Genomic DNA, 27,276 nt, shown 5'->3' on the forward strand with positions numbered 1-27,276 from the left:
GGATTCCTGCAGAGACCTGAACCTGAACGCACGTCTGAAATCATGCTGAGCTCCACTCGTTCACGACCACACTGCCTTTCAGAAGCAGAGAGTTATGAGCACATGATGATTTCAGAACCAAATGAAGCTTACAAACGCATCGGTAGAGGAATACACCTGTTAAAAGACCTGTCACCTCTTCTGCTCACCACAGCTGCATTGATTTAATCACAAATCAGTAAAACCGTAATATTGTAAAATATTTTTTTTTAATTCAAATTTGCTGTTTTCTTTGTGAATATAGTATATATATAGTAAAGTGTAATTTATTCCTGTGATCAAAGCTGAATTTTCAGCATCATTACTCCAGTCTTCAGTGTCACATGATCCTTCAGAAATCATTCTAATATGATGATTTTTTTATTTATTATTTTATGTTTACATTTTTGTGGAAATTGTGATGCATTTTTTCTTTCAGGATTCTTTAATGAATAGAAAGTTCAAAATTTAGAATCTTTTGTAACATTATAAATGTCTTTACTGTCACTTTTGATCAATTTAATGCGTCCTTGCTGAATAAGTGTTCATTTCTGTTTTTATTTTTATATTACTTTAAATATGGTAGTGTATCACGTTTTGGAAACACATATGAATCAGCACAACTGTTTTCAACATTGATAATAAAGAGACATGTTTCTTGATCATCAAATCCTCATATTACACTGAAGACTGGAGTAATGATGCTGAAAATACAGCTTTGATCACAGGAATAAATTACACTTTAATATATATTTATATAGAAAACAGCTATTTTGAATTCTAAAAATATTTCCCAATATTACAGTTTTTACTGTGTTTGTTCTCAAATACATGCAGCCTTAGAGAGCAGAAGTTACTTCTTTCAAGAATCTTAATTCAACCAAACATTTGACTGGTGTTTTGAATATCACCCAAAAATGACAATGTTGTTACAAACCTGTAGGAAATTTTCATTGGAACACATGGGCCCTATCTTGCACCCAGCGCAATTGACTTTGTACACCGACACATGTGTCATTCCTATTTTGCACCCGACGCACAGCGGACTTTTCCCTCCACAGACGCACGTCGGTAAATTAGGGAATGAACTTGCGCTCCCGGGGGCGGTTCAGCGAAAAGAGGAGGCGTGTTCCGGCGCAAACGTTCCCTGGTGCTATTTTGCAGGTTTAGAAAACAATTCCGCCACAGACCAGGAGAAACCTCGTCTAAAGTCAGCGGTGCGTTCAGATGCTATTTTAAGGGCGCATGCTTGGCCATAATGTAGCGTGTGCACAACGCACATACACTTTGCTTCTCTCATCTACACAGAGGCAGCAGTTCACATTTTTGCAAATCATACATAATTACAAGGAAAAATATTCCACACGAGGGAAATCATTGTTGTGTCCATGAAGATGTGAAAAATAGGCATAAATCTAGCTCACACATTTACCCAAATTATTATACACCTGTTTAACCGAAGCTAATTTGGGTGTGTTTCTCCATCCCCAACGTCACTTCTCTGTGTTTTACGGCCCTGACGAGAACGTCGGTCTCCTCGGCTGTGAACCGCTCCTGGCAAATCCGCCGTTATAATAGCAATCCGCCATGGAACAAGCGCGCCTGCTCTTAAAGGGAATGTGAGATGACGCTCTGATTGGTTTATTTCACGTTACGCTCAAACCACACCTATGAGTAATGAAGCTACTTCAGACCAACACATTTTAGATTAGCGTCGGGCGCAAGAGTCATTTATCCCGCCGGTATAATAGCAACAGCGCCCGAGATCCACCCACAAAGTTACTTGCGTTTCGTGTTTGATACTAGCGTTTCAGATCGTTAAAATGGGGCCCTTGGTGTTTTATGTAAACTGAAATAGTTCATGAGTAAATGATGAGTGAATTTTGACTTGAGCATGAACTATCCCTTTAAACCAGCAGGTCGTGAAGGTCTGGTGTGTCTCAGACTCATTGATTAAGTCTTCGCATCTTAAAGCCACACACACACACACACATCTGCTGTGTTAATCATAAGATTAACAGGTCTCAATCTGATCTCACACCAGCTCTGCTTATATTGGCGATGACAGAACTGACTCTCCGACATCTGCTTTAGATGCACATGTTTGCTTTGGTATTTATAATTATATTTGTGTGGTTTAGCGCCTGCAGAGGTGGAGGCTGAGGAAGACGAGGATGAAGATGATGACGATGACGACTGTAAGAAGTCCATGGACGAGGTCAGTAAGAGTTTGACAGATGCGCATCGATAATTAAGTGTTATTTATGTACAATGAGAGTATTTATTTATGCTATAATTGCTTTTTTTATATATATTTTAGAAGTTTTAGCTTTCATTTATTTTTATTTCAGTTTTAGTTTTAGTAATTTTTTCAACTTGTTTCAGTTAGTTGGAAAGGCAACATTTCTCATTTCTATTGCTGGTTTCTTTTAATATATTTTTATATAGCTTCAATGTATTTTTATTAATTTAATAAAAACATGGTATTCTAGTAATTAAATAGATAAATAAATTAGTACTTAAACTTATTTCAATTAGTTGCCATGGCAATGCTTCTAATTTCTATTATTTATTTATTTCAGTTTGTTGCAAAGCATTATTTTGTTGGTTTCTTTAAAAAAAAAAAAAAAATATATATATATATATATATATATATATATATATATATATATATTGTATTTTAGTAATTTTAGCAATTAAACTTATTTCAATTAGTTGCCATGGCAATGTTTCTAATTTCTAGTTTTTATTTATTTATTTTTTATTATATTTTATTTTATTTCAGTTTGTTGCAAAGGCAATTCTATTTTTTGTTGGTTTCTTTTAAAATATTTATATATAGCTTCAATGTATTTATTGATTTTATAATCTTTTTTTATGTTGCTTTTCCCTCTATATTTCTGTATGGCTTTATTTATATTTTTATATTTGTACTTTTTTTTTAGTATTTCTATGTGGCTTTCATTTCTGCATGGTTTTATTCTTATTTAAATTAATTAATTTAAATTACATTTTATTTACTGATTTATTTAATTTTATATCAGTCAGTTGCCAAGGCAAAATTTCCAAATTTTTTTCAACATTTAATTTTTTTTCTATTTCTAAGTTTTTTCAAATGTTTTGTTCATTTCTAATTTAAGTTTTTCCTCTTATATTTACAATTTATTTCAGCTTTATTAAAAAGACTGAAAATTATAGTTTTAGTTCTAGTTAACATTAACAACACTCGGATAAATCAGTCGAGCTGTTTAATTCAACAGAAGCTTAACTCTCTTGTGTCAGTTCCAGGTATACTTTGCCACCAATATAGTACAAATTATGGCTTGAAACTCTTACAAAAATATTTTTTTTCCTAAAAGTGTGAGGTGTGTTTGTGTTTTCTCAGGGTACAGCAGGATCTGAAGCCTTTGCCACTGAAGAAATGTCCACGCTGGTCAATTACATCCAGCCCACAAAGTTCCACTCCTTCGAGGTTTCCAAGAGTGAGTACGACTGCACGCGATAACATGCGCTGACTTGAAGATCTCGTTCACACTCGCCGTGTCTGCTTTCAGAAACCAAACGCAGTTATCAGATGTCATCGTTTGTGGAGACCAAAGCCCTGGAGCAGCTGACCAAGACCCCGGTGGAGTTCGTGGAGCATCCTTTACCCGAGAACCTCCGGGAGTGTGTCTCGTTCTGTAGCGACGCCACACACAACCCACATTACCCATCAGACACATGACAGGAAACCAGGACAAGTGCATCTATTATTAATGCCATAACTTATGACCCAAATAATCACATCTAACATTGCAGAACTCTAGTCCGTTCTGAAGCTGTTTCATAGGTTTGTGTGAAGAATGGACCGAAAATGCTCACATATTCAGACTTTACAATACCAGGTTCGAATGTGTGGAAGAGTGAATTAGATTTCGTTTATGAAAGGATATTGTTTTCATTTTATGCCATTTTTTTTGGGGGGGGGGGGGGGGGGTGCGTCTCACAAAACCTGCCAATACATGTCTGGGTCACATTTCACCACAAATACATATTAAATAAATGAATAAGAAATTTACATTTGGATTAAACAAAACAAAGCCTATTTTTAGGGCCTTTTATTGACAATTAAGTACATTTTCCCCCTCACTATATTGTGAAAAACAATGATATGTTATTTAAATTGCAAAGTGTATATATACCGGTATATATATATATATATATATATATATATCAGTTTCATATATATATATATATATATATATATATATTATTATTATTATTATTATTTCACATTTATTGTTTTACTTTTTCATTATTCTTATTTAGAACGTTTTTATTTGAGAGCCTTTATTTGAAATAGAAACCTTTTTGATTTTTACAATTATTTTTAATTATATTGTTTTAGATTTCTACAAAGCTTTAATTCATTTTTATTTCAGTTTTAGTTTTTCGTAATTTCAGGACTTCAACCTAAACTCATTTCAGTTTGTTGCAAATTCTACATGTGAAAAAAATGTGGGGTTGCTTTTTTTAATATTTCTATATAGTTCAATGTATTTTTTATTCATTTTATTTCTTATTTTACATTTTTTAGTTGTTTTTTACTTGCTGAAAAAAAAAAATTTAATTTCACTATCCATCCATCCATCCATCCATCCATCCATCCATCCATCCATAAATAATATATAATATATCCCAAACTAAATATGTAATATATTTTGGGGTCAGTAAATGTATCTTTATATGTATATACATTTACTGACCCCAAACAATCTCTCTCTCTCTCTCTCTCTCTCTCTCTCTCTCTCTCTCTCTCTCTCTCTATATATATATATATTTACACACACACACATCCAGACGAATATGATTATTTCTCATGCCAATAAAAAAATGTCACATAGCGAAAATGTCTTTATGACAAAAATAATTTCTTTAATATTTCACATTTTTAATTATATTACACAGACGTGTTGTCAGATTCACTCTGTTTTTGGGATGTATGTGCTAGTTGTGATGGAGGTCAGTGATTTCTTGATTTATCGGTACCGTTCATTGCGTCAGTCCCTTAACTGTGTACATGTAGATACAACAAATTTCAGCTGAGCAGAATCTATCCTAAAGGAACTCGAGTGGACTCCTCCAACTACATGCCACAGGTGTTCTGGAACGCCGGCTGTCAGCTCGTCGCACTCAACTTCCAGACCATCGGTGAGCAGATCAATAACAAGACTTGTTCAAATAGGACTTAACTGCGATATGAAATGTCAAGTGTAATTTTGTTTTTACTCTGCTCTCTCAGATCTGTCCATGCAGCTGAACCTCGGCATGTACGAGTACAATGGGAAAAGTGGCTACAGACTCAAGCCGGAGTTCATGAGGCGACCGGACAAGAATTTTGACCCCTTCACAGAGAGCACAGTGGATGGGATCGTAGCCAATACCTTATCAGTGAAGGTCAGGTTTATTACACTCACTAGAATTATGACTTTTAGCTGGAACATGTGACTGTTGCCAAAACTCATTTGCAATGCACTATTTCGATGCAATCTATAATTTGACTTGCATGTTTTTTTAATTTGATGCATTAAGGGCCCTATTTTAACGATCTAAGCACATGGTCTAAAGCGCAGGGCGCAAGTGCATTTAGGTCGTGTCCGAATCCACTTTTGCTAGTTTAACGACGGGAAAAATGGTCGGTGCTCCCGGTGCATGGTCTAAAAGGGTTGTTCCTATTCTCTTAATGAATAATGGGTGTGTTTTGGGCTTTATGTGTGTTAAACCAATCAGAGTCTCATCTCCCATTTCCTTTAAAAGCCAGTTGTGCTTGAGCCATGGCAGATTTGCTATTTACATGGAGGAATTTGATAGTGGAAAGACTGAATGCTTCTCCAGAGCACAAACGGATCTGCTCGTGCACGAGGTTAAAGGTGTGTGTGTGTGTGTGTGTGTGTGTGTGTGAGAGAGAGGTTAAAGCACAAGCAGAACATCTACGGGACAAGCCGGATTCCACCATATCATTATGTACACAATAATATCTTTTACATTGTAATCCTTTTATTTTAAATATTTGGCATGTTTGTGTGCTGCTGTGCGTCCCTGTGTGTGTAATAAGCAGAGTGTGTGTAATAAGCAGAGTGTGTGTAATAAGCAGAGTGTACGCGCGTTGTGGACCCGCCTATAGGCGCACATTACTAATGCGCTCTTTAAATAACAAAAAAAAGATATTGCCCATTGACTTTAGACCAGGTTTCAGTTGGTCAATGGCTCAATTACTCACAATGCGCCAGAACACACCTCGTTTTCAGACCAGCATGCCCATGGGCGCACAAATTGGCGCAAAAGCATTTGCTATTTAAACAGCGTGGCGCAGGATGTGAAAATGATAACTGCGTCAGGCTGAAACTAGCAAAAAACACTTGCGCCGCGCTTGGCGCTGCATTGCGCCGGGTGTAAGATAGGGCCCTATGTGTTAATATATATGTTGCATTTTGATGTTTTTGTGCAAGAAAAATGTCATCACGTCTTCCAATAGATCATATCAGGACAGTTCCTGACTGACAAGAAGGTGGGCGTTTATGTGGAGATTGACATGTTTGGACTTCCAGTTGACACGAGACGAAAAGCTTTCAAGACAAAGACGTCCCAAAGCAACGCCATCAACCCTGTGTGGGACGAGGAGCCCATCGTCTTCAAAAAAGTATGTGATGTTTTTGCTGTTATAATCATCAGATGGCCGGAGAGCATGAGATCTATATTTGTGTTGTTTGTTTGTCAGGTTGTGTTGCCCACCCTCGCTTCCCTGAGGATAGCCGTGTTTGAGGAGGGAGGGAAGTTCATTGGTCATCGGATCATTCCCGTGTCAGCCATTCGTCCCGGTGAGAATCTCTGTCATGTTTATTAAAGTGCCCCTATTATTCTATTTTAAAGATCCCTAATTTAGTTTTGGAGTCTCCTGCAATAGTTTTACATGCATTTCGTTTAAGGATTCAGTCTCTCTAAGCTCTGCCTACCTGAGAGCTGCTCTGCTCTGATTGGTGAGATGACCCAGTCTGTTCTGATTGGTCAGAAACCAAACGCTCATTATCATATCTGAATCTCAGCTCTTGATACACAGTGGTACGAACAGTAGCAATGGCGTGGTTTTACCGTATCAATCTCATCAAAGTTGATTTGCTTTGGCAGCAGAAAACAGTGTTTTCTCCACATGAACAACACGAACCAAACTCTTCCAGTCTCAGATAAACTACAGTGTTTGAGGGCGGGGCTAAGAGATGCTGTTCATCCGGCAGCCAATGGGGTGACATTATGCAAATTAGTTACAAACCTACTCGGGTTCAGCAGGAAGTGAGACTGAATTACTGTCGACTCGTTTCAGTTCAGAATCACTTCTTTCTTTTAGGAGACAAAAACTCCATTTATCTTTGAAACTTTGCAGAGGTTTTACATTCACAAACAGCCCTATTACACACCACATGAAAGGAAATATTTTAAAAATATATATAAAAAAAAAAATAATGTCACCTTTACATTGCAAAAATGGTGTTGCGTTGTGTCATCACGACATCAAATGGCATTTATGATGTGGCATTATACAGTTTAAACTAGTGGTTTTCAACTTTTTTGACTTGAAGGTCGAACACAATATTCAATATATTGGCTATATTTAACCCATATATGCTGAGTGTTGATTTAATTAACTACAATTCATGTTGTGATTACAGAAATTTTAAGAACTGTATGTTTTTCATTAAACAATATTTGTTGAAGGAAAAATAGAAATATGATTTCATCTTTTTTTTTTCTTTTTTTTAAAGAAATTTATTTGAATTTACGTAGATTAGAGTTAGAATATTTCAGTATATAATTAGTAATTTATTCATTTAGATACATTTAAGGCTGCAACATGGACATGCAGAGGGGTTTATTGTATTAAACAATAATTTTCTCATATTCTCACAGGTTATCGTTACATCGGTTTGAGAAATGAAAAGAATCAAGCTCTAACTCTTCCTGCTATATTCGTGTACATCGAGGTCAAAGACTACGTACCGGATACATTCGCTGGTAAGAAGTTCATTACTATAATCACCCGCCATCTGAAATATCGGGCTGTTTTAGCATCTGCTACTCACAAAAAGCGCTAGAATTACCGTAGTACTACTGTGGTGTCCATATGAATACCATGGTAAATATGAGTGAATCTCACATGCTGGATCATAATCAAGAAATTATACTTTGCATACAGAAAATGGACCATCATATGTCCAACATATGTGACAAATATATTCGGTGTGAATTCTGACTCACCAGTACCGTGGTATATATCAGAGTACCGTGGTATTGCCGTCTGATACCTTCCCTGTGCTTTTTGTGAGGAGCTTTTCCATCGTCATCCCAGCGGTGGTTTTATGCTTATTTGCATACCGAAACTATGAGCTGGGGGATTTTGGGACCGATTCACGTCTCCAATACCCAGAATGCTCCTGTTTGTGTTAAAAAGTGTTACAGCGCAGAGGAACAACAACACTGACCTTCTCAGCAGCGTTTCACACGTTTGTTTCTACTCGTCTGTTTTCCTGTCAGACGCAAACACTGATGGGACGATCTTAAGAGACGACTTTTTTTCCCTTTGTTTGATTTGAATAGAAACTTTGCCTTATTAAAGCCACATAAAAACAGTGACCTCATCTATTTAAAGCTAATATAGGGCATCACTTGTTAAATATGCAAATATACAAAGTGATATAGACCCCACAGAAGATGTCACAACTTTTATTTCATGTTAATAACTAATTATCAGAAACTTTTCTTTAGAGAATATTGAATCTAACAGTCTTTATGTAAATGAAGGCCTTTTTAAAAGATGAAATGACCCATAAAATGGCAAGAAAAAAAATAATTATCAAAAATGTCTCTTAATTAAGGGTTTCTGGCTGTAATGACACTTCAGATGTAAGAGTGAAATGTCACTGCAAGAAGAAGGTCTTTAAAAGGGGCACAGCATAATGTCAGATATCAATTCAAATTTCTTGGGTTATTATTTTGCATATTTAAAAAAAAAAAAGATTGAAGTTGCAAAATATTGTGAAAACATGACAGTTTTTAACTAAGTAAAGTGACTTTAGCTCACAGTATCTAAAGCAGAGACTGGTTTGTGTGTTTGACGTGACTGACGGTGTGTTTCTGTGTTGAACAGATGTCATCGAAGCGCTGTCCAATCCCATCAGATACGTCAACTTAATGGAGCAGAGATCCAAACAGCTGGCAGCGCTCACTTTAGAGGAAGGAGAAGAGGAGAAGGACACTAAAGAGGTTCAGATTCAGATTCGCACTACAAATCTTCAGACCTGAAAGTTGGAGAGTGAAATTATGACCCTACAAATTCTATTAAACCATCAAAATATGAAGAAAATTCATTATATATGTTTTATCAGGGAAGAATAAAACACTACACTTGGGTAAGGTATTTATTTGACAAAATTATTTGGCAATAAAAAAAAATTGCATAGAAAAACAAAAATCTCACTGGAAAAAGCACACATTGACTACAACATAATCTGTTATTAATATTTCATTGGTTCTTCATGTGTTTTTTTGTTGTTGCATGTGTTCATAATTTCTTTGAATGAAAGCCTGACCAAAAAATGATGTCGGCTCAATTTGGCATGTTTCATAGAGTTATCATAAATAAAATTATCAACTACACAATGTGCTTTAAAAACCTTTAACAGTTTTTTTAATAATATTTGAATAAAGGGTGAAGATGAACATTTTCCTAAGCCAGACATCAGTTTTGGCCACTGTGTGTGTGTGTGTGTGTGTGTGTGTGTGTGTGTGTGCGCGTTTATTTATTCAATTATATAAGAAAAGAGCCTTAAAAATGTATAAGAAAAAGCGCTTTAAAAGGGGCAAACCAATGCTAATGTCATATATTAAAATGAATTTCTCAGATGTAATATACATGAGCATGAGTTAGTGCTAGATTTATAATGGGATCACTTCACTAATTACTCTGTCTAAACTCTAATCACATTCCCGTTCATTTACTTAAGAATTAAGTCATTTTTCGAATGAGTTTTTTCCTTCATGCTTGCTGTTAACCGGTCTGTGTTTGGCAGAGAATGGTATTTGGTGATGTTTCTTGTTGTTCAGGCGGATCCAGGAGTTGAAAACCCCTCGGAGGTTAAAAGCGAACCCAAACCCGCCCCGGTTGAGAACGGAGTGAGTCACGCTCCCAGCGCGGCTCCTAAACCAGCGTCCCAGATCAGCACACAGCCTCAGTCCACAGGTCAGACCTTCACACACCTTCTCATCTGATACAGGTGTGGTCTGAACTACACATCATTACTGCCGTTTGTATTAAAGCTACAATATGTACGATTTTTGTAATAAAATATCCAAAAATCACTTGCACAGTGATATCCTGCAGTTTCCTGCAGTTGTGTACTTACAATATCCCAAAAGTTCCCAAAGATTTTTAATTTCAGAGAAATTCCAATTTTAAATAATGGCTCGTCCCTGTTCAGTGTCGCCTGTCAGTGACATAATATCCGCGTTATCCCTGGTTTCCGCTTGTACTGCCATAGTAACTGTAAGGCCCGCTATATTGGTCCAATCTGCCGGTTCGCCAATACACGGGGAAGGTCTCACGTGTTCTGTCCTCACTCATGCAAAGTATTGGTTGGTTAAATTTGTAATACATTGATCATAATTACTCATTAATTCATCTGACTCCATAAATGAAAGGGTTTTAATGATATCTGTGGATCATTAATCATGAGTGAATGTTTGACTATTCCGTTTAACTCTTCAATGAAAATAATATCAAAGTCAGTCAGAATAAAATCAAACGTTTACAATTTATTGACCAGGTAATGAAGCAATAATTCAAAATCCAATTTGCAAGATTAAAATCATCAGTTAATCATAACATAACAACAATTCAGAAATCGAATAATTTGTAGAAATTATTACCTGGCAACGAAAATTACACACAGCGTTTGTGTGGGCAGTCAACCTACAGACTCCCCGAACTTTTCTGCACCTTTTCCTTATATACCCAGATAATTCAATATTCTTACCAAATGGCCGTCTATCATTATAATTAGATTTTGGTTCCCTATTCAGGGATTCACACTGGGAGATCAGAATTTGTATTTGAATAGGTTCTTGTTTTACATACAGGAGGTACAGTCTGAATGGAGGATCTGGGGGAGGGAAAGCGTTTTAGAGACATCACTTTCTCATATTTTATAACTTCTTTTAGCTTTTCATTATGGTTGGGAGAATGAGACCATTTTACCAGGCGCACTGAGATTCCGAGAGCTAGCGTCCGCGACTAACTTCAACTTGACAGAGACGCTGCTCTTGCATGTACTTTATTAGACAGGTGAGCAAATGTACATACAACTAATCAATATTATATAGCTCAACATGACGAAATGTTAGAATATGATCAGTATGTTATTCTAATGTTGATCTAGCTTAATGCTAGTCTCATACAGATAAACTAACACATAGAATAACATAATAACTTTCAACACACTCAAATGCAGTTCAGTGTGATAGTGTAGACCAAGTGAAACGGCGCTGCATTACCTCACAAGTTTCATTCGTCTAATAAACTGACCTGTGTGTGTAGTAATTCAGCACTTGTGTTCGGTAGAATGAAATGTCCTTATTCCTTTATATCCGCGGGACTCGCGTGTGGCGCTGATATCCGTCTCTCATTAGCAATCGCGCCCTGCTTCACACCACAGTCATGTTAAAAACATCAATGTTTTCACTCATCCATAAACATTATTAGATCCATCGGCATGACGACAAGTTCCATAATTCCGCTTATCACTGCGTCATCAACCTACGCCTTTGTTACTGTAAGAGGTTAGTGACCCCTAAAAAAAATGACATATTGTAGCTTTAAGGTGTTTCACACATTCACACATCGGACAAGACAGGATAGAAACATGATGAATGTTAATAGATATGCATGAATCATATCTGATGAGATCTTATCTGGATATGTTTCAGGCTCAACGAAACCAGCGGCAAAGACTGAAGATCTCATTCATAGTGTCCTCACCGGTCAGTGTTAAACACATCTAATGGCTTTTTATCACCTGTTTAAAAGATGTGAAAGAGACCCGATTCGGTGAAATAAAAATCTGAAGCAACTGCATGGTTTATATTAATATATTATCATATATAATATAATTTTATATGATGAACTTATGTTTTTTTTTTTCATATTACACATATAGAGAAAATAACAGAATAAAAAATCCTTGGCAAATATAATATAATATAATATAATATAATATAATATATATATATATATATATGTATATATATATATATATATGTATGTATGTGTGTATATATATATATATATATATGTCTCGCGGCTCTCGGCACACGTGTGTGTGTTTTGTTAACATAAATTATAGAATAAACAATATTTCCAAAAATAATTAAAATATATTAACATAAAATAATATAAGAAATTTAATACATATGATTTTGTTTTTGTAAACATAAATAATAGAATAAACAATAGCAGGTTATTTCAAAAATAATTAAAATATATCAACAAAATAATACACTAAATTTAATATATATATAAATATATATAGAACATGAGAGAATAAACAATAGCTGGTTATTATTTATATATATATATATATATATATATATATAAACATGTAAAATAATACACAAATATAAATAACACAAATAATTCAGTCAAGTGTGCAATAAGAAGCTATATTTTGCTTATGTTATATGAGACATCAAATAAAATTCTGTTTTATTAGGCTGTTGAGTGTAAATCATTTTGAAGGTTCACTATAAATTATTTAAACACTTCTGATGTGCAGATTTATAAAATCCATTGACATGAGCTTCAGAAAAGGTTAATAAAAATATGGAGGTGGAATATAAAGGAGTGATTTCACAGTCCATAAAACCTTGTTCCTCAGAGATGGAGGCGCAAACCGTGGAGGAGCTCAAACAGCAGAAGGGCTTCGTTCGAGAGCAGAGGCGACACTATAAAGAGATGAAGGACCTGGTGAAGAAACATCACAAGAAAACCACTGAGATGATCAAGGAGCACACGGCCAAATACAACGAGATCCAGCACGACTACCTCCGCAAACGGGCCGTCCTGCTGAAATCTGCAAAACGAGACGGTAAGAAGAGGTAGGTAGACGTCCTCTGATCGACTGCTGTGTGGGAGTGTGTGTCCAAACATCCGCTGAGCAGACGTCTCACACACTGGGTCTGCCGTCAGGTGCCTGTCCTCCAGTCCTGAACACGGACCCTCGTTCTTCGAGCAGGAACTGAACACTCTGGATCAGGACAGCGGACAGAAGCTGTCCGACCTCAAAGAGCAACAGCAACAGCAGCTCCTGAACCTCCGGCAGGAACAGTATTACAGCGAGAAATATCTGAAGAAGGAACACATTAAACAGGTGAACAGCGGGAATACACAACTCAAACTAAAGTATTTGCAAATGTCTCTTTAAAGACTCTCAAATAACTCAGTAAGTCATTGCAACTTGTGTTTTTTAAGCAATTTGAACCTTTTTTTAAAAATAAATTATACAAGATTCAACACAATTTTTTAAAGTCAGTTTAATATAATTTAAGTTGAAAAGACTTAAACTTGCCTTATTTGATTGTACTTAAAAGTTTAAGGCAAACGTACATTTTACACATATACAGAAAATAATGCCAATAAACATTAGGAAATTATTTCAAATAAAATTTAATTCATTTGCAAATGACACTTTTTTTTTTTTTATTGATTATTGACTCTTTTGTTCATTTGCAAATGAACAAGACTTAATTATTTATGACTTATTATATATATATATATATATATATATATATATATAATGCTAATGATATAAATTAATAAAGTAAAATATACAAATACATCTTAAATATAAGCATAAATATAATTTTTTTATATATATGAATATGTACTATATGAATAGTATATGTTTCTGTCATATTACACATATACAGATAGTAATTCAATAAACAAATCATAGCAAGTTTTTTTTAAATAATGCTTTTGTTCCTTTTTTTAAGTCGCTTTTGATAAAAATAAATATATAAATATGTAAATATAAAAATATAAACCAGCCAAGTGTACAATGTAAATGTCTGCATCTAGAAAGAAACTATTTTTTGCTTACTTTATGTGCGAAATCAAATATAAATGATTTACACAGTTCTGATATACAACTTTATAGTTGTTTTTAATGAATGGGTCATGAAGCCTGATGGTGTGTCCGCAGGTTATCGAGAAGCTGACCGGCATCGCTGAGGAAAGTCAGAGCAACCAAATGAAGAAAATCAAGGAGCTGTGTGAGAAGTGAGTCCGTTACCAACATCACTAGCGTCCTTTCATAATTCATGAGGTCATGTAGCGTCAACCTCGCTGTTCCGTCTGTGTTCACAGAGAAAAGAAAGAACTGAAAAAGAAAATGGACAAGAAGAGACAAGAGAAGATCAATGAAGCCAAATCAAAGGAGAAGCACTTGACAGAAGAGTAAGAGTTCATCTGTTCATCATTTCCTGGATAAAATGTGTGTTTTGGTTGAAATCATTCTTCTAGCATCCACACTAATCCAGATACATTTGAAAACACACTTTTTTCTCCACGTTTTGGCCTTCTGTCCACACCGAGACGGCGCTTTGTCTTTCGAAAACTGACATTTTTTAAGAATAGATAAATTTGAAAACGCCGTTTCCTCACTGTAGTGTAGAGTCTGAAAACAGAGGTTTTGAAAACAATGACACATGTTTAGTCATGTGACACATATTGTACCAATAGATGGCCTAAAACTAACTTTTTGCCACACATGCCAATGACCGGTTACTTAAAGGGATGGTTCGGAGTAAAATCAACCCAGGGTCCTTTGCACCATGACCTCGAGCCAAACACCCCCCAGAAGCCTTTTTTCCCTTGGTTGAACATTATTAAAGTTAGAGCTTATTTAGAGATATCAGCCGGATGGTTTAGTGCAGGCGCTAATGGATCCAAGGCTGTATCTGGTAAATTACTCCACTAATAATGCCCAGAATGGCACCAAACTTCTACAGTAGTACAAATAGGTTCTGTACTCATAAAACGAGGCATTGGAAAGTTTGTAAGTACATCAGGAGTTTATTTAAATAACACTTGCCTGACGGCTCATGCTACCGCTAACCCAGACGTCGACGTCACTTCAGTGGTTTGGGAAAAGCACGTAAAAGTCCTGGCAGAAAGCGATGGATGTAGTGTAACGACGAATTATTATTTTTTCCGAAGTGTTGGCAACTTAGTGTTAACTAATAATTGTTGCAAACTGGTACTACCAACACAATATTAGTGCATTCCTGGAACTGGGCGTCGTTACACTACATCCTTCTGCATCGCTTTCTGCCTAGTATATTTAATATACTCGCCAACACCGATTTTTTTTTCCTCGCATTTGGAGCTTGGCGAGTGATAACTTTAAGCCCTGTATATATATTATAATCCTATATTTATACTAGTGTGTGCCTGCTATGTGTTATTCACGTTCAGTGTTGCTAAAGATGCATGTTTATTTGTACAGTCTTCATATTACATTCAAAATTTACTCGCAATTGCAGTAGCGTTTTAGACCAGACATGTAGTGGCGATAGAGTGCGACCTTGATCTCTCCAGAGATATTTCACTAATAAAGTGATCGTACCAGAAGAATAGCATAATAACTTTATTATGTTTGGTCTCTCTATCATCTCAGTGAGCTTTTATTTAGTTTTAGCCTTGCGCAGTTGCATCTTCCAACGTCTCAGTGTGGATGAGGAACATTTGGGCATTTTTAGTGTGGACGGAAAGCGTTTTGAAACCAAAATGAAGTTTGGTTAAAGGGACACCAGGCAAGTCTGAGTGTTTTTTCCCTATGAAGCTCCCCCTAGTGTCTGGTAGTAAATGCTTTCAAACACTGTTGTAAAAACGAACTGTTGTCCCCCCCCCCCCCCCCCCTCGCCACGAGCAACCCAGCTGATCAGAGGAACACGCTATTTCAAAACCAGTTAGGTCTACCGAGGCAAGTAAAGCAATATTTTCTTTCCAACTGATGGCGATTTTTTTTATTATTTTTTTTATTGTGTTGTCATGCATACTATTATTTTTACCGGGAACGAACGATATGAACGAGGCGAACTACTGCTTTGGTGTTTGTTTGTTTTTGGGAGAATGGGCATGAGCATAAATATATATATATATATATATATCGGAGGCTAATATTTGTCTAAAGTTATATTAGTAAGGTCTATAAGTTAACCTGGTAGAATGACGGTTTACCTTTGCTTGTCTAAGAAAACATCAGAACGTTTTTTTCTAGCTCGATCATGATATGTGCAACATGTTTATTGCCTATTATCAGACGCGTTGACTTAGTGACATAAAATAAAAGTGTAAGTTACACAAATAAAACCGACAGAGGAACGGCCAAACAACTACAGAAATCAAACGTGTTTGCTAATGACAATGCTAACATCAAAGTTATAGTATCTAGCGTACTAGTAAGCCCGTAACAGACAGCGATCATAATAAAAACCTTTACAGACAATAGCAAACATCCGCTGGTCGCAATTACTTGAAATTTAAATATTAAACACAGTTTATTCCAAAAATACTTACAAGTGCAACAGCAGGATCAGCATCCGTTTTGCAGGCTTCTGTTTCTCTCAGTTCTACCCATTCTGAAAAAGCCGGTCCGATATTTACTCGAGTCTGACTTGCTCTGTCAGTCTCCCGTTTCCTCTTTCATTGGTCCTCCGACAAAGATTTCCTAGCTTTCTGCATCTTTTTTACAGCCTCAGCCATAACGGTACGGTACGTTCACACGGGTCGTCAGCGTCAACGCTTGACGGAAGGCGTGGCTGAAGTTTGGCACTGACGCCATGGTCATAGCAGCGTCAGCCAATGAAATTAGACAGGAACTCAACAACAAGCTTCATTGTCATTCAATGGTCATAAAGGACCGGGTGATTGCCCACCGCAATAATTAGTTTCTCCTCCATTTTAAAATTTATCCTCAGTTTGCTGCTCTTGAACAGGATGAACGTGATTGGCTGCCGCCTGGCTACTGTATTTGCATAGAGCGATCTGATTGGCTGACGCTTCCGTCGGCGGCGCTTCACTGGCGTTGCTCGCGGCAGAAGTTGAAAAATTCTCAACTTCTGCCGCGAGCAACGCCAGTGAAGCGCCGCCGACGGATCCACAATTCTTTTCGGCAACGCTTGACGTCACCCATTCAAAGTCAATGGGAAGCGTTGACGCTGACGCCCCGTGTGAACGTACCGTAACTCAATCTATCGTTGCCCTTTGCTTATAGCTAGCCGGTGCTTGAATGGGGGCGTGTACGTGTGCAGTGCCGTCAAGCAATTCGTTACATCGCGAGACCTGATATCACACGATACTTCCTGACGCCGACCCGCCGGCCCAAAGTTGAAAGTGAGTTTTTTCCGCTCTCGGGCACCAGGGGGTGCGAAACCACCACCATTCAACTCGAAATAAGTAATAAAACCATTCCGCTGACTCCAAAGCTGTTCAGAGCACCTTTAAATGTATCTGGATTATAGTCGCAGTCTAAACATGTTGAACAGTTTATTCCGATGCAGTGGATGACTGAATATTTCCACAGAAATACACATCAAAATAAGAGAATAAATAACTTGAATGCAATGCAAGTCACTCTAGATAAAAGCATCTGCCAGACGCATACATGAAAATGCACAAATTTGACACAAAAAGATCTGGGTTCATATCAGTAGAGATGAATTTATAAGAGATAATGCAGACTCAAAAGTGAAGTGCTTATATAAAATCTGTGTCAAATGAGTAAAGTGTGCAACTGACTACACACAGTTTCATTCAGGTGATTCAGTGCGGGGAGTTGTAAGCATAATTGGTATTAAAATACTGTAAGCTATAAAGATGCTTATATCATGGACCCTCGAGATATCCACTTACTCCAAACTAATCATGAATCGATTTGGAGACAAAAAAGAAGATTCATTTCAGGTAATTTTCATTAATGTTCTGGGAGGCAATTAAAGGAAAGGAACATTTTTTATTATTCTTTATACAACTGGCCTCTAGATGGCAATAAAACACTGATAAATGCTTCACATGAACCATAACACACTCTCTCTCTCTCTCTCTCTCTCTCTCTCTCTCTCTCTCTCAGGGAGAAACTGGAGATCAACCGGTCTTATGTGAACGACGTGGTCCAGCACATTAAGAGGGTAAAAGAGCTTCCCCACTTCTCAAGATCATAAATGAGAATAAATATGATTCTTCACACTTTTTGTCTTTTTTGTCACTAGCTGGAAGACGCTCAGACTAAAAGACACGAGAAGCTTGTTGAAACCCATAAAAGCATTCTGCAACAGATATTAGATGAGAAACCCAAGGTAAGAGTTAACAAATAAAAATGATATAGTACCATAGTAATACCTTGTTTTGGATACATAGCATGGTACTAGAGCGCTTTTATCTCTCACCTCAAACGTCACATAAATGAACACTGCAGAATGAGAGATATTATTATGACTAGCGCTGTCACTGTTATTGCTGTGAATGTGTGTGCTGTTGCTTTCTGGGAAGTTACATTACAGTCTGATAGACTTACAGCGTCTGTAGAGTGTGTCGCATCAATACATATTTCACAAACGTCATTGATTTTCTGCATCTGTCATTCACTATCATGCCTTTATGCTCAACAATATTTTTTGTCAGCATCAGTTGTTAAACTTTAACCCTGTAGTGTAAAGCCTGACACATTTAATAATAATGCTTTTTTTTCTTAAATGGAACAGTTTATTAAACCTTCAGACAAAAAAAAAAAAAAAAAAAAGGTTTTCATGAGTTTTTGTTGAGTATCACATTTGATAGTGAGAATATGAGGGAATAAAACACCTCAGTTTTATTCAGAGACTCAAACTGAGCAAAAATATACAATTTGATGCAGATTCTGATAATTATATGGACAAAAAGTCCTGTTGAAATGAAATTCTGATGCTTGTAATGTAAATCAATGAGATCTTAATAACAGTATGGCGGAGACTAACATAAAATGCACATTAATATCAGTCATCACTATATCTGGCAATAATGTCTAAGTAAGATGGTATTTAAATGCTTAGTTTTATGATCAAATCTCTGTAGTTTTAAAACATATAATGCAATGCAATACAATGATGATTGACAGATGAACAGATAAACCTTCCTCAGAAGCCTGATGATCATATTTGAGACTCACATTTGAACATGATTTTACTATAAAATGATGCATACTGTAGATAATCTTGTAAACCTAAGATACTTCGGTCCAGTAAGTGTTAATCTTGAAATATTACTAAAAATCAGTGCAGATTTCATGTAACCCACGAGCTGAAGGTGGACGTTTGTACAATTACACTTAAAAGGCTTTTTCTTGCTACAAAAGTAAAACTATCACTCAGGCGACAGAAGGCCGATTGTGTAAAAGGTTTTTCAGATCATGCTGATCATTTAGAGGCCTTAAATATGTGCATATCAAATATGATACAGCAGGCTTCATGAGGTTGAGGAATAGTTCTCTCACTCATCTTCGAAAGTCCATTAAGCCCTGTTAAGACTTTCTGCGGGTTTGCACTGCGATGAGCGCGAGTAAATGATGACAGTTTCAATTCAGCCCTCTGAATATTTCATAAGCTGTCAGGATTATATGATTTGGAGAATTTCATTGTGATGAGGCACATTTTTAGATGCAGAAACAGAACAAATGTGCTTTTTAATGTTCAACACAAAGATCCGACTGGATTCAGATGTGTGAAAACTGCAGCTCTTTGATTGGCTTATGAACTGTCACTCACTTCAGACCTGACCAATCATTTTACATGGAGTCAAGACTCCCTCCCAAAGCTTATAACTCTCCAAATTCAGTGTTTTATGTGCATAACAAAATTAATATGAGTGCATTCTTATCTGTAAAGGAATCTGGGGAGATATCTCCATGCATTTGTTGATCGGCACGGATCGGCCCGGATCTGCTGCAGCATTAGTGAATATTGATCCGGATCTGTCAATACCGTCACATGTCACATTACTGACCCGTTCATCCCATCGACTCGTGCGCTCACAGTGACACACACACACTCACTGAACCACAGCACGTTCGCAGTTTATGATGTTAGTATTGCTACATGACCATATTATTATTGCATGTTTGCAATGATGAGGTTTACAGGGATCATATCATTATTTTTTGTTCTTTCAATTACATTTTTAGTCCTCTAATAATGTTTAGTTTTTTGCACCAAATTTATTTTACATTTATCATTACATTTATTTTAAATTTATAAAACATTTAAGATTATTATTAAATTATATTAAATAAATAATTTTTTCAGGATCATTTTCCACTCTCTCTCTGTCTCTCTCTGTCTCTCTCTCTCTCTCTCTCTCTCTCTCTCTCTCTCTCTCTCTATCTCTCTCTCTCTCTCTCTCTCTCTCTCTCTCTCTCTCTCTCTCTCTCTGAGAGACTCTGACTCTTACAGTTAAACATGCGGTTATTTGCTCTTTTCATGGACTTTTCCCACATTTTATTGTTTCTAATAATAAATAATTTATTTTCAATTTATCATTAGATTTTTTTCAAATTTAAAATAAATTATCATTTAAGTTATATTGAAATGTATCTGATTTATTTTTTTCAGGATCATTTTCTGCACCGCATATATATATATATATATACTTATATATACACTTTTTTATTATTTATTTGTTTCTTTTTCCCCCTTGGATTCCTATTATAATCTTAATCAATGTTTGTTTTTTGCACCAAAACAGGCAAATTTATTTTTTTCAATATAAATTTGTTTCACTCTCTCTCTCTGACTCTTGCTGCTATTTATTTCCACATTTTTATCATTTATTTGTTTCTTATTATTGGTTAACTTGTTTGGTTTTTGAGAACCAAATAATAACATTCCAAGAACATTCTTTATAGGTTTTATTTTTTTGCAACCATAAAACAACGTTCCCAGAACTTTGCAGGAAGGTTATTTGTAAAAACCTTGGTTATTTTTAGTTTTAAAACCATGTAAACTAACCTTCCAATTACAACGTTAGATGTTTTTGTGCAATGACCTATACAGAGCTCTGAAATTAGTTTAATAGAGCATTTAATAAAATGTAGAAATTAGATCAATCAAAACGCATACTACTTCCGTTAAGAAATCTTTCCTGACTAACCAAAAACAAACCATAAAGAATGTTCTGGGAACCAAAAACTAACATTTTGGGAGCGTTCTCGGGGATCCAAAAAGATTACTATTATTATTTTGAATAACGTGCGCTAATGATCAGTTTTGATTTCCTGTAGACTGATATTTTGACCTGTGTTCTCAGCTTCAGAACGACCTGGATCAGGAATACCAGGATAAATTCCGGCGGCTTCCATTGGAGATCCAGGAGTTCGTGCAGGAAAGCACCAAGAGAAAGACTGAGGATGTAGAGCAAGAAGTTCTTCCTTCTTCCTCTTCCACGCTGGAGAAACTCATGCAGAAGAGCGCACAATCTGAAGACGACACAGAAGAGGAGAAGAAAGACTGATCCGACCCTGTCCAAAACCTTCAGGATCTCTTCCCACTTCACTTTTACGTTCTTTCAGTTTCGCTCCGAGAGATACGGACAGCTGATGGAGGAGAAACATGGCTCAATGTCACGCTGGGAGTTATTTTATTTCAGTTTGTGTATTCTGCTCGGCTGGGTACACACTAAAGATTAAATATGAATTATTTCTAATGTTCTGTTGATGTGCTTCGCATAATAGTGAGTGAAAACAAAATGGAAGAGAATGCAGGTCATGATTCTGTAGCGACCAATTATCTTTAATAGATGAATCTCACAATCCGAGTCATATTTCACCTCATTCTATACGCTCGTTCAATATTCCCTGCATTAATCCACTAATATCGTCCTCTTGAAGGAGCGAATGAAAACGAGTGAGTGAATTTGGACGTTGCTGCTGCTTTTGCATAGTTTGTGCTGTTTAATAATCATTTCAAACTTAACAAACTTGCAGCTTCAGTAGTAATGAAAAAATGTATCTTGAACTCTGTTGTGTATAAACCTTAATTCAACTATTTAATAATCAATTATACCTGTATGATACAGGTATGGTTTGGAAAATGGATGGATGGATGATTGAGCTGCGGCGCCATCTTCTGGTCAGACACGGGAATTCTCTCACAGTGCATTATGGGTATTCTCTAGCCTTTGAGTGCGGCTGAATGTTGTACACTCGTTAATGCGGTGCATTGTGGGATTGATTGAGTGCACTCGATAACGTCCACTATGGTTTCGGACACCACTACAAATGGCTGTTCCCTCAAGTAATGCCCTATTTAGGGGAAAAGGGACGATTTCAGACAAAGCCTTGGAGTTTTTGGGATGACATATGACCCGGATGTGTTCACGACAGGCTTTGTGAGATTCACTCTTAAGGCCCGTTCACATCGAGGACGATAGCCGTAACGATAAAGATTTAAGATGTGTCCCGAATGATGCACTATTTGAATGAACTTTATAAGGTTATTTTGTCATTCAACATTTGAGTCTGAAGCCCCTCCCCCTCCGCTACATTCGCCATGATGTCATTATCATGTGACCATCCAGCATCAGTTGCATTCATAAACCCTCTCCCGTGTCCTCATGGGATAGTAAAGTGTCCATCATATGCACTAGGGATGCGCCGATATGAAAACTTTGCCCTATAACCGATAATTCTTTATATTTGAAAGCCGATAACCGATATTTTGGCCGATAAATCGGAATCCACATTTTTATATAATTTTTGAGAGCCTGATTACTAAATTAATAGTCTCACCATTAAAAACCATGTCCCAAACACACAATTATAATGTTCTCGTTATAATTTTATAATGCACATGTTGCACTTTACTGTATTTTCCTTTTTGAAATTATTCCAATCATATTTCAAGCAAATCAAAACCATCATGATGAACAGTGCGCATCTGAAGCGTCTCAGCTGAAGGACATAATCCATTATTTATCGGCTTTAATATATCAGCCAAATTTTGTTATCGGGCCGATAACGATAACATTAAAAATGAACCGATATCAGCCGATACCGATATGGTGGCCGATATATCGTGCGTCTCTAGTATGCACACTTCAGAATCTCGTCAGAAGTTGATCGTCTGGGTACTTTTTGCCTTCTCTTTTATGAGTACTGTGAATTCGGACATACTTCTTTTGTCACATACTGTTTTATTCGCCTACTATAGTAAGGAAGTGCGTGATTCCAGATGCAGCCATTGTATTTTCGGTTAATTAAGTGCATCATACGGGTATTTAAAGTGCACTTTTTCCTTTTGGATTTTTCCGTGTGAACACAATACACTATTTATCCTACGAAATGTCTTTGACATATTGCATTTGTATGTGAATTGGGACGCAAAACTCAGATAGCAAAATAGTAGAGTTCACACCACACCGATAACGCCACACAGAAACAATATCGCAAGAATGATTTTTTGAAGGATACAAATATTTACATCCAATCATAATCCATCTTGCTTTCAGAGCTTGAGCACTTAAAGCTGTAGACGACAAAACTGCTTAGAGCGATATGGTTATCTTTATAGTTCTCGTTCTCGGTTTGAACGGGCCTTTAACAGACATGAGAGTTTCTGAAAGGTTCGTGGTTTATTTGCACTGAAACGGATGATGATTATTGGATTCATCTTCTTGCTAAAGTTGCTGCTGTTGGTTTGCTTTGACTCTGAGTGCTTGCTGTATATATGACAGGATTGATTTGTCCACCTGTACTGATGAAACACACTGGTCTGAGGTGCTGAAAGCCTGTCCAACACTGACCTGGAACAGTTTCAGGGATGCATGCTTACAGTCAGCCCAGCGTTCGTGCTTCTACACATTTGTAAATGTCAGCAATATAGCTTGTGTTGTAATGTGATGAACTATTATCAATTTGTGAAGATGTGTTTCAAGTTATAAGCTCTATTTCTTTTTTGAACCCATATAGGTCGTTTTAAAAAAATATATAAATGCATATAGAGTGTTTTATTTGCTGTATTAAGGGACCATTTCATTTCCTCCAGTTTCTGTCTATGAAACTGTTTTAATTCTGTCTTTTGTTTCTACAGTTTGTCGTACGGGCAGAATTTCCCGGTTAGCATCAATAGGTCACTTTAATCACTGAGTGAATCTCGTCGAAACATGCCCAGGACACTTTTCACCCCAAAATCAATGGCAAATTGAAATGACCAGAATAGGCATTGCACTTGTCTCTTTTTTCAGCGTAAAAGGCATTATAATTATAAATTCAAAAACGATGCATACATTATTTTTATTGTTATTTTTTTGCATTACAGTAATGATATTCTTGGCAGGGGACGATGTGCTTTGAAAATGTTACATAATATTTTTATAGTCATTATTTATTTGGGGTAAAATGTGACCTGGACGTGGATTTCTTGAGATTCACCTTAGTTATAAATACAATTAGTAATGCAGATGAAGGCAAAAAAAAAAAAGAAAAAAAAGAAAAAAATAGAAAAAGAAAAAAATGGATATGCACTTTGGATGTCCCGAGGTATTATGCAATCTTTCTACACAAGTCAGAAAGCATGTAATATTTCCTTTTTATTCTATTCAGTTTTGGATGTAGGATATGTTTAAGGATTTTTATGCCAAGTGATATTTGATTGTTAATTTTTTTTCTACTTTATGCCATTCGTCTATAATTAGTTATTTCATTACGCACTTTGATTACTTGTTATTTCTACTTGCTATACTTCTAGATTTTAATTTAACTAAGAATTTTTACTTTTTTAACTATATCTTTTTAATCTGCTCCAATTGGGTTAGTTATGTATTTGAAGTTTATTGACACCAAGTAAGTAATGGATTTCATTTCTGTATATTTGCAAGGTTTCGATATTTATTATGCTCAATCGGATCGATGTGAGATACTTAAAAAGGGCCAAAATGTGTTTCCTTTCACTTTCTTTTCAAATCCGGGGACAGATTGCTTTGAGTAAAACATCTTCAAACACAAATGTTGAAACCTTGCATAATATCACTTAGCTTTGAAAAGAGTCTGGATCATCATTGGGAAGCAGCTGCAGCTAAAGCGCGTTTATCGTTTACTCAACGACTTCATTTCCCCATAATCACTAGTTTACATGTAACATGAATCTTGTATATTCACTTCCAGTAGTGTAATTGAATTTTTACTACACGATTCTGTGCCATCGGTTCCTTTCCACCAAAATCTTTTTTGCAATGTAAGATTACTTGAATTACTTTTATGACTCAAGAATATTTTCGATCGTTTTGAAGTGAAGTCCCGTGCCTTTGAATGTTGAATCTATATGTTAGATGTGGAATGTAAAAAGTGTTGATGAATAGAGCTCATTTTTTGTATAAACCTTACCGTAAGCGCACTTTTAAGATATTTATACTACTACAGAATTAGATAGGCTAGATATATGACGTGTCAGACTATTGGTCATGGATGCTACTGAATGCCACTTTATTATTTTCAACGTCTGTTGACAGAAAAGATCCCTATTTAACATTGAATGACATTTGACTTTGTCCACTTCTGTTATTAGTTTGACAAATATCAAGATCTTTGGAAGACAAATATTGTTGAATGTAAGTTGTGCTCGTGTTGTGCATTGGTTTTAATAAAATTGTTCTTGTGAACTTCGGGCTTTGAACAATAATGCTCATTTTGGTCCTAGTGTGTTATGGGTGTGAAATAAAGGTTTTATGGCCTTTCAGACCTGTTTTACAGACTGTCACTCTCACTGATGATAATATTAAAGCTTTAATGTGCATTCTCAAATGTACACTCTAAAAAATGCTGGGTTGTTTTAACCCAATGTTTAGTCAAATATGGACTAACCCAACGTTGGGTTAAAAAATGCAGTTTAAAAATGGACAAATTGCATTTTGGGCAAAATCAAAAATGGACAAAAATGCAATTTAAAAATGGACAAATTGCATTGGTTACATTAAAAATGTAACCAAACGGCTGGGTTTGTCCATTTTTAAATTGCATTTTTAACCCAACGTTGGGTTAGTCCATATTTGACCCAACATTGGGTTAAAATAACCCAGCATTTTTTAGAGTGTATTAAACTTTTATATCTACACTGTAAAAAAAATGTTATGATTAATAAGTTATGACAACATGCAACAAAATGTTACAACTTATAGATTCAACTTATTTTTAAGTCAGTTTAATGTACCTAGTTTAAAAATGTAAGACAGCACATTTTTTACAGTATAGGCCTACTAAATTAAATTATTTAAATGTTCGGTTGAGATTTACTTTTATTTCCTTTTATACTTATTTCCTATTAATTTCCCCTTATTATAACCATGGTTTCTTGGTTCTTATTGCTTTTATAAAATGGTCCATAAAATATATGTATTTTAATATGTATTGCAGTGGCCAAACTTCACTCCTATTAATTATGAATAGGAGAAACTGCATCGCGCAATATGGCGGAAAACGTCCCGCTTTTTAATTAAAACAGCCAATCGCTGATTGGTAAAGTCATTGTCACTAACTGTGAGACCCGCGCTAACCTGCACATGTGCTTTGACTAGTCTAGCCTGAAAAATTGCTTCTTCTTCTTTTTTTTTGTATAAGAAACATTTATGGGACAGTTCGTCTCAGATTTTATTGCTGATTTGAAATATGATTTGAAAGGAACTTTGGTAATACTTATGTTATGAGGTCACATATGGCTTCAATCGCGTCTGGTCTCAGATATTATTGAGGCTTCAACCCTATTATATAAAACGGGTAAGCATCAGAAATAGATGATTTTAACATTGCTTCTGTTTGCGGTCAATTTAACCCCATAAAAAAAAAAAAAAAAAAGACAAGAAAAAGAACAATAAAATGACATTAGGCGAGCTGGGATGGATGTTCTGCTACAGAGTGTATCAAAGCACGAGAAAATGTAATTTATTCATATATTTAATATCTGATACAGTAAATCAAGTAAGCAATTTTATGGAGGACAAGCGAAGAATCAAACTGCATTCTTGTTTATGATCATTCATTTCTCATAAGAGTAGGAAGAGTCAGCATTCTGATACAGTTTATTTTGACCTTTTAAGGCACTTATATGATGGTTAATTTTTCTTTAACCATAATTGGTTATTATAAAGTGTTATTA

The 27,276-nt window shown here is 35.9% G+C and overlaps 1 protein-coding gene across 2 annotated transcripts in view; it reads left to right on the forward strand.

Annotated features, from left to right (window-relative positions):
- The window catches only part of plcb1 (phospholipase C beta 1), a 71,067-nt gene extending 45,281 nt beyond the window's left edge, over positions 1-25,786 (forward strand). The window contains exons 15-32 of one of the 2 annotated variants that reach the window (XM_084097262.1): positions 2,160-2,236; positions 3,404-3,500; positions 3,573-3,657; positions 5,084-5,208; positions 5,300-5,454; positions 6,533-6,697; positions 6,776-6,875; positions 7,960-8,064; positions 9,197-9,312; positions 10,153-10,288; positions 12,031-12,084; positions 12,978-13,197; positions 13,289-13,469; positions 14,304-14,380; positions 14,468-14,557; positions 18,234-18,291; positions 18,373-18,459; positions 21,440-25,786. In XM_084097262.1, coding sequence (XP_083953388.1) covers positions 2,160-2,236; positions 3,404-3,500; positions 3,573-3,657; positions 5,084-5,208; positions 5,300-5,454; positions 6,533-6,697; positions 6,776-6,875; positions 7,960-8,064; positions 9,197-9,312; positions 10,153-10,288; positions 12,031-12,084; positions 12,978-13,197; positions 13,289-13,469; positions 14,304-14,380; positions 14,468-14,557; positions 18,234-18,291; positions 18,373-18,459; positions 21,440-21,643 — 2,132 coding nt within the window. In that variant the 3' untranslated portion in view covers positions 21,644-25,786. Of the gene's footprint in view, positions 1-2,159; positions 2,237-3,403; positions 3,501-3,572; positions 3,658-5,083; positions 5,209-5,299; positions 5,455-6,532; positions 6,698-6,775; positions 6,876-7,959; positions 8,065-9,196; positions 9,313-10,152; positions 10,289-12,030; positions 12,085-12,977; positions 13,198-13,288; positions 13,470-14,303; positions 14,381-14,467; positions 14,558-18,233; positions 18,292-18,372; positions 18,460-21,439 lie in introns of those variants that run through there. The other variant, XR_014603990.1, reaches the window with a different exon arrangement.
- Positions 25,787-27,276: the final 1,490 nt, after the last annotated feature.

Source organism: Abramis brama, assembly GCF_963993115.1.
Source record: "Abramis brama genome assembly, chromosome: 21".
Taxonomy (NCBI): Eukaryota; Metazoa; Chordata; class Actinopteri; order Cypriniformes; family Leuciscidae; genus Abramis; species Abramis brama.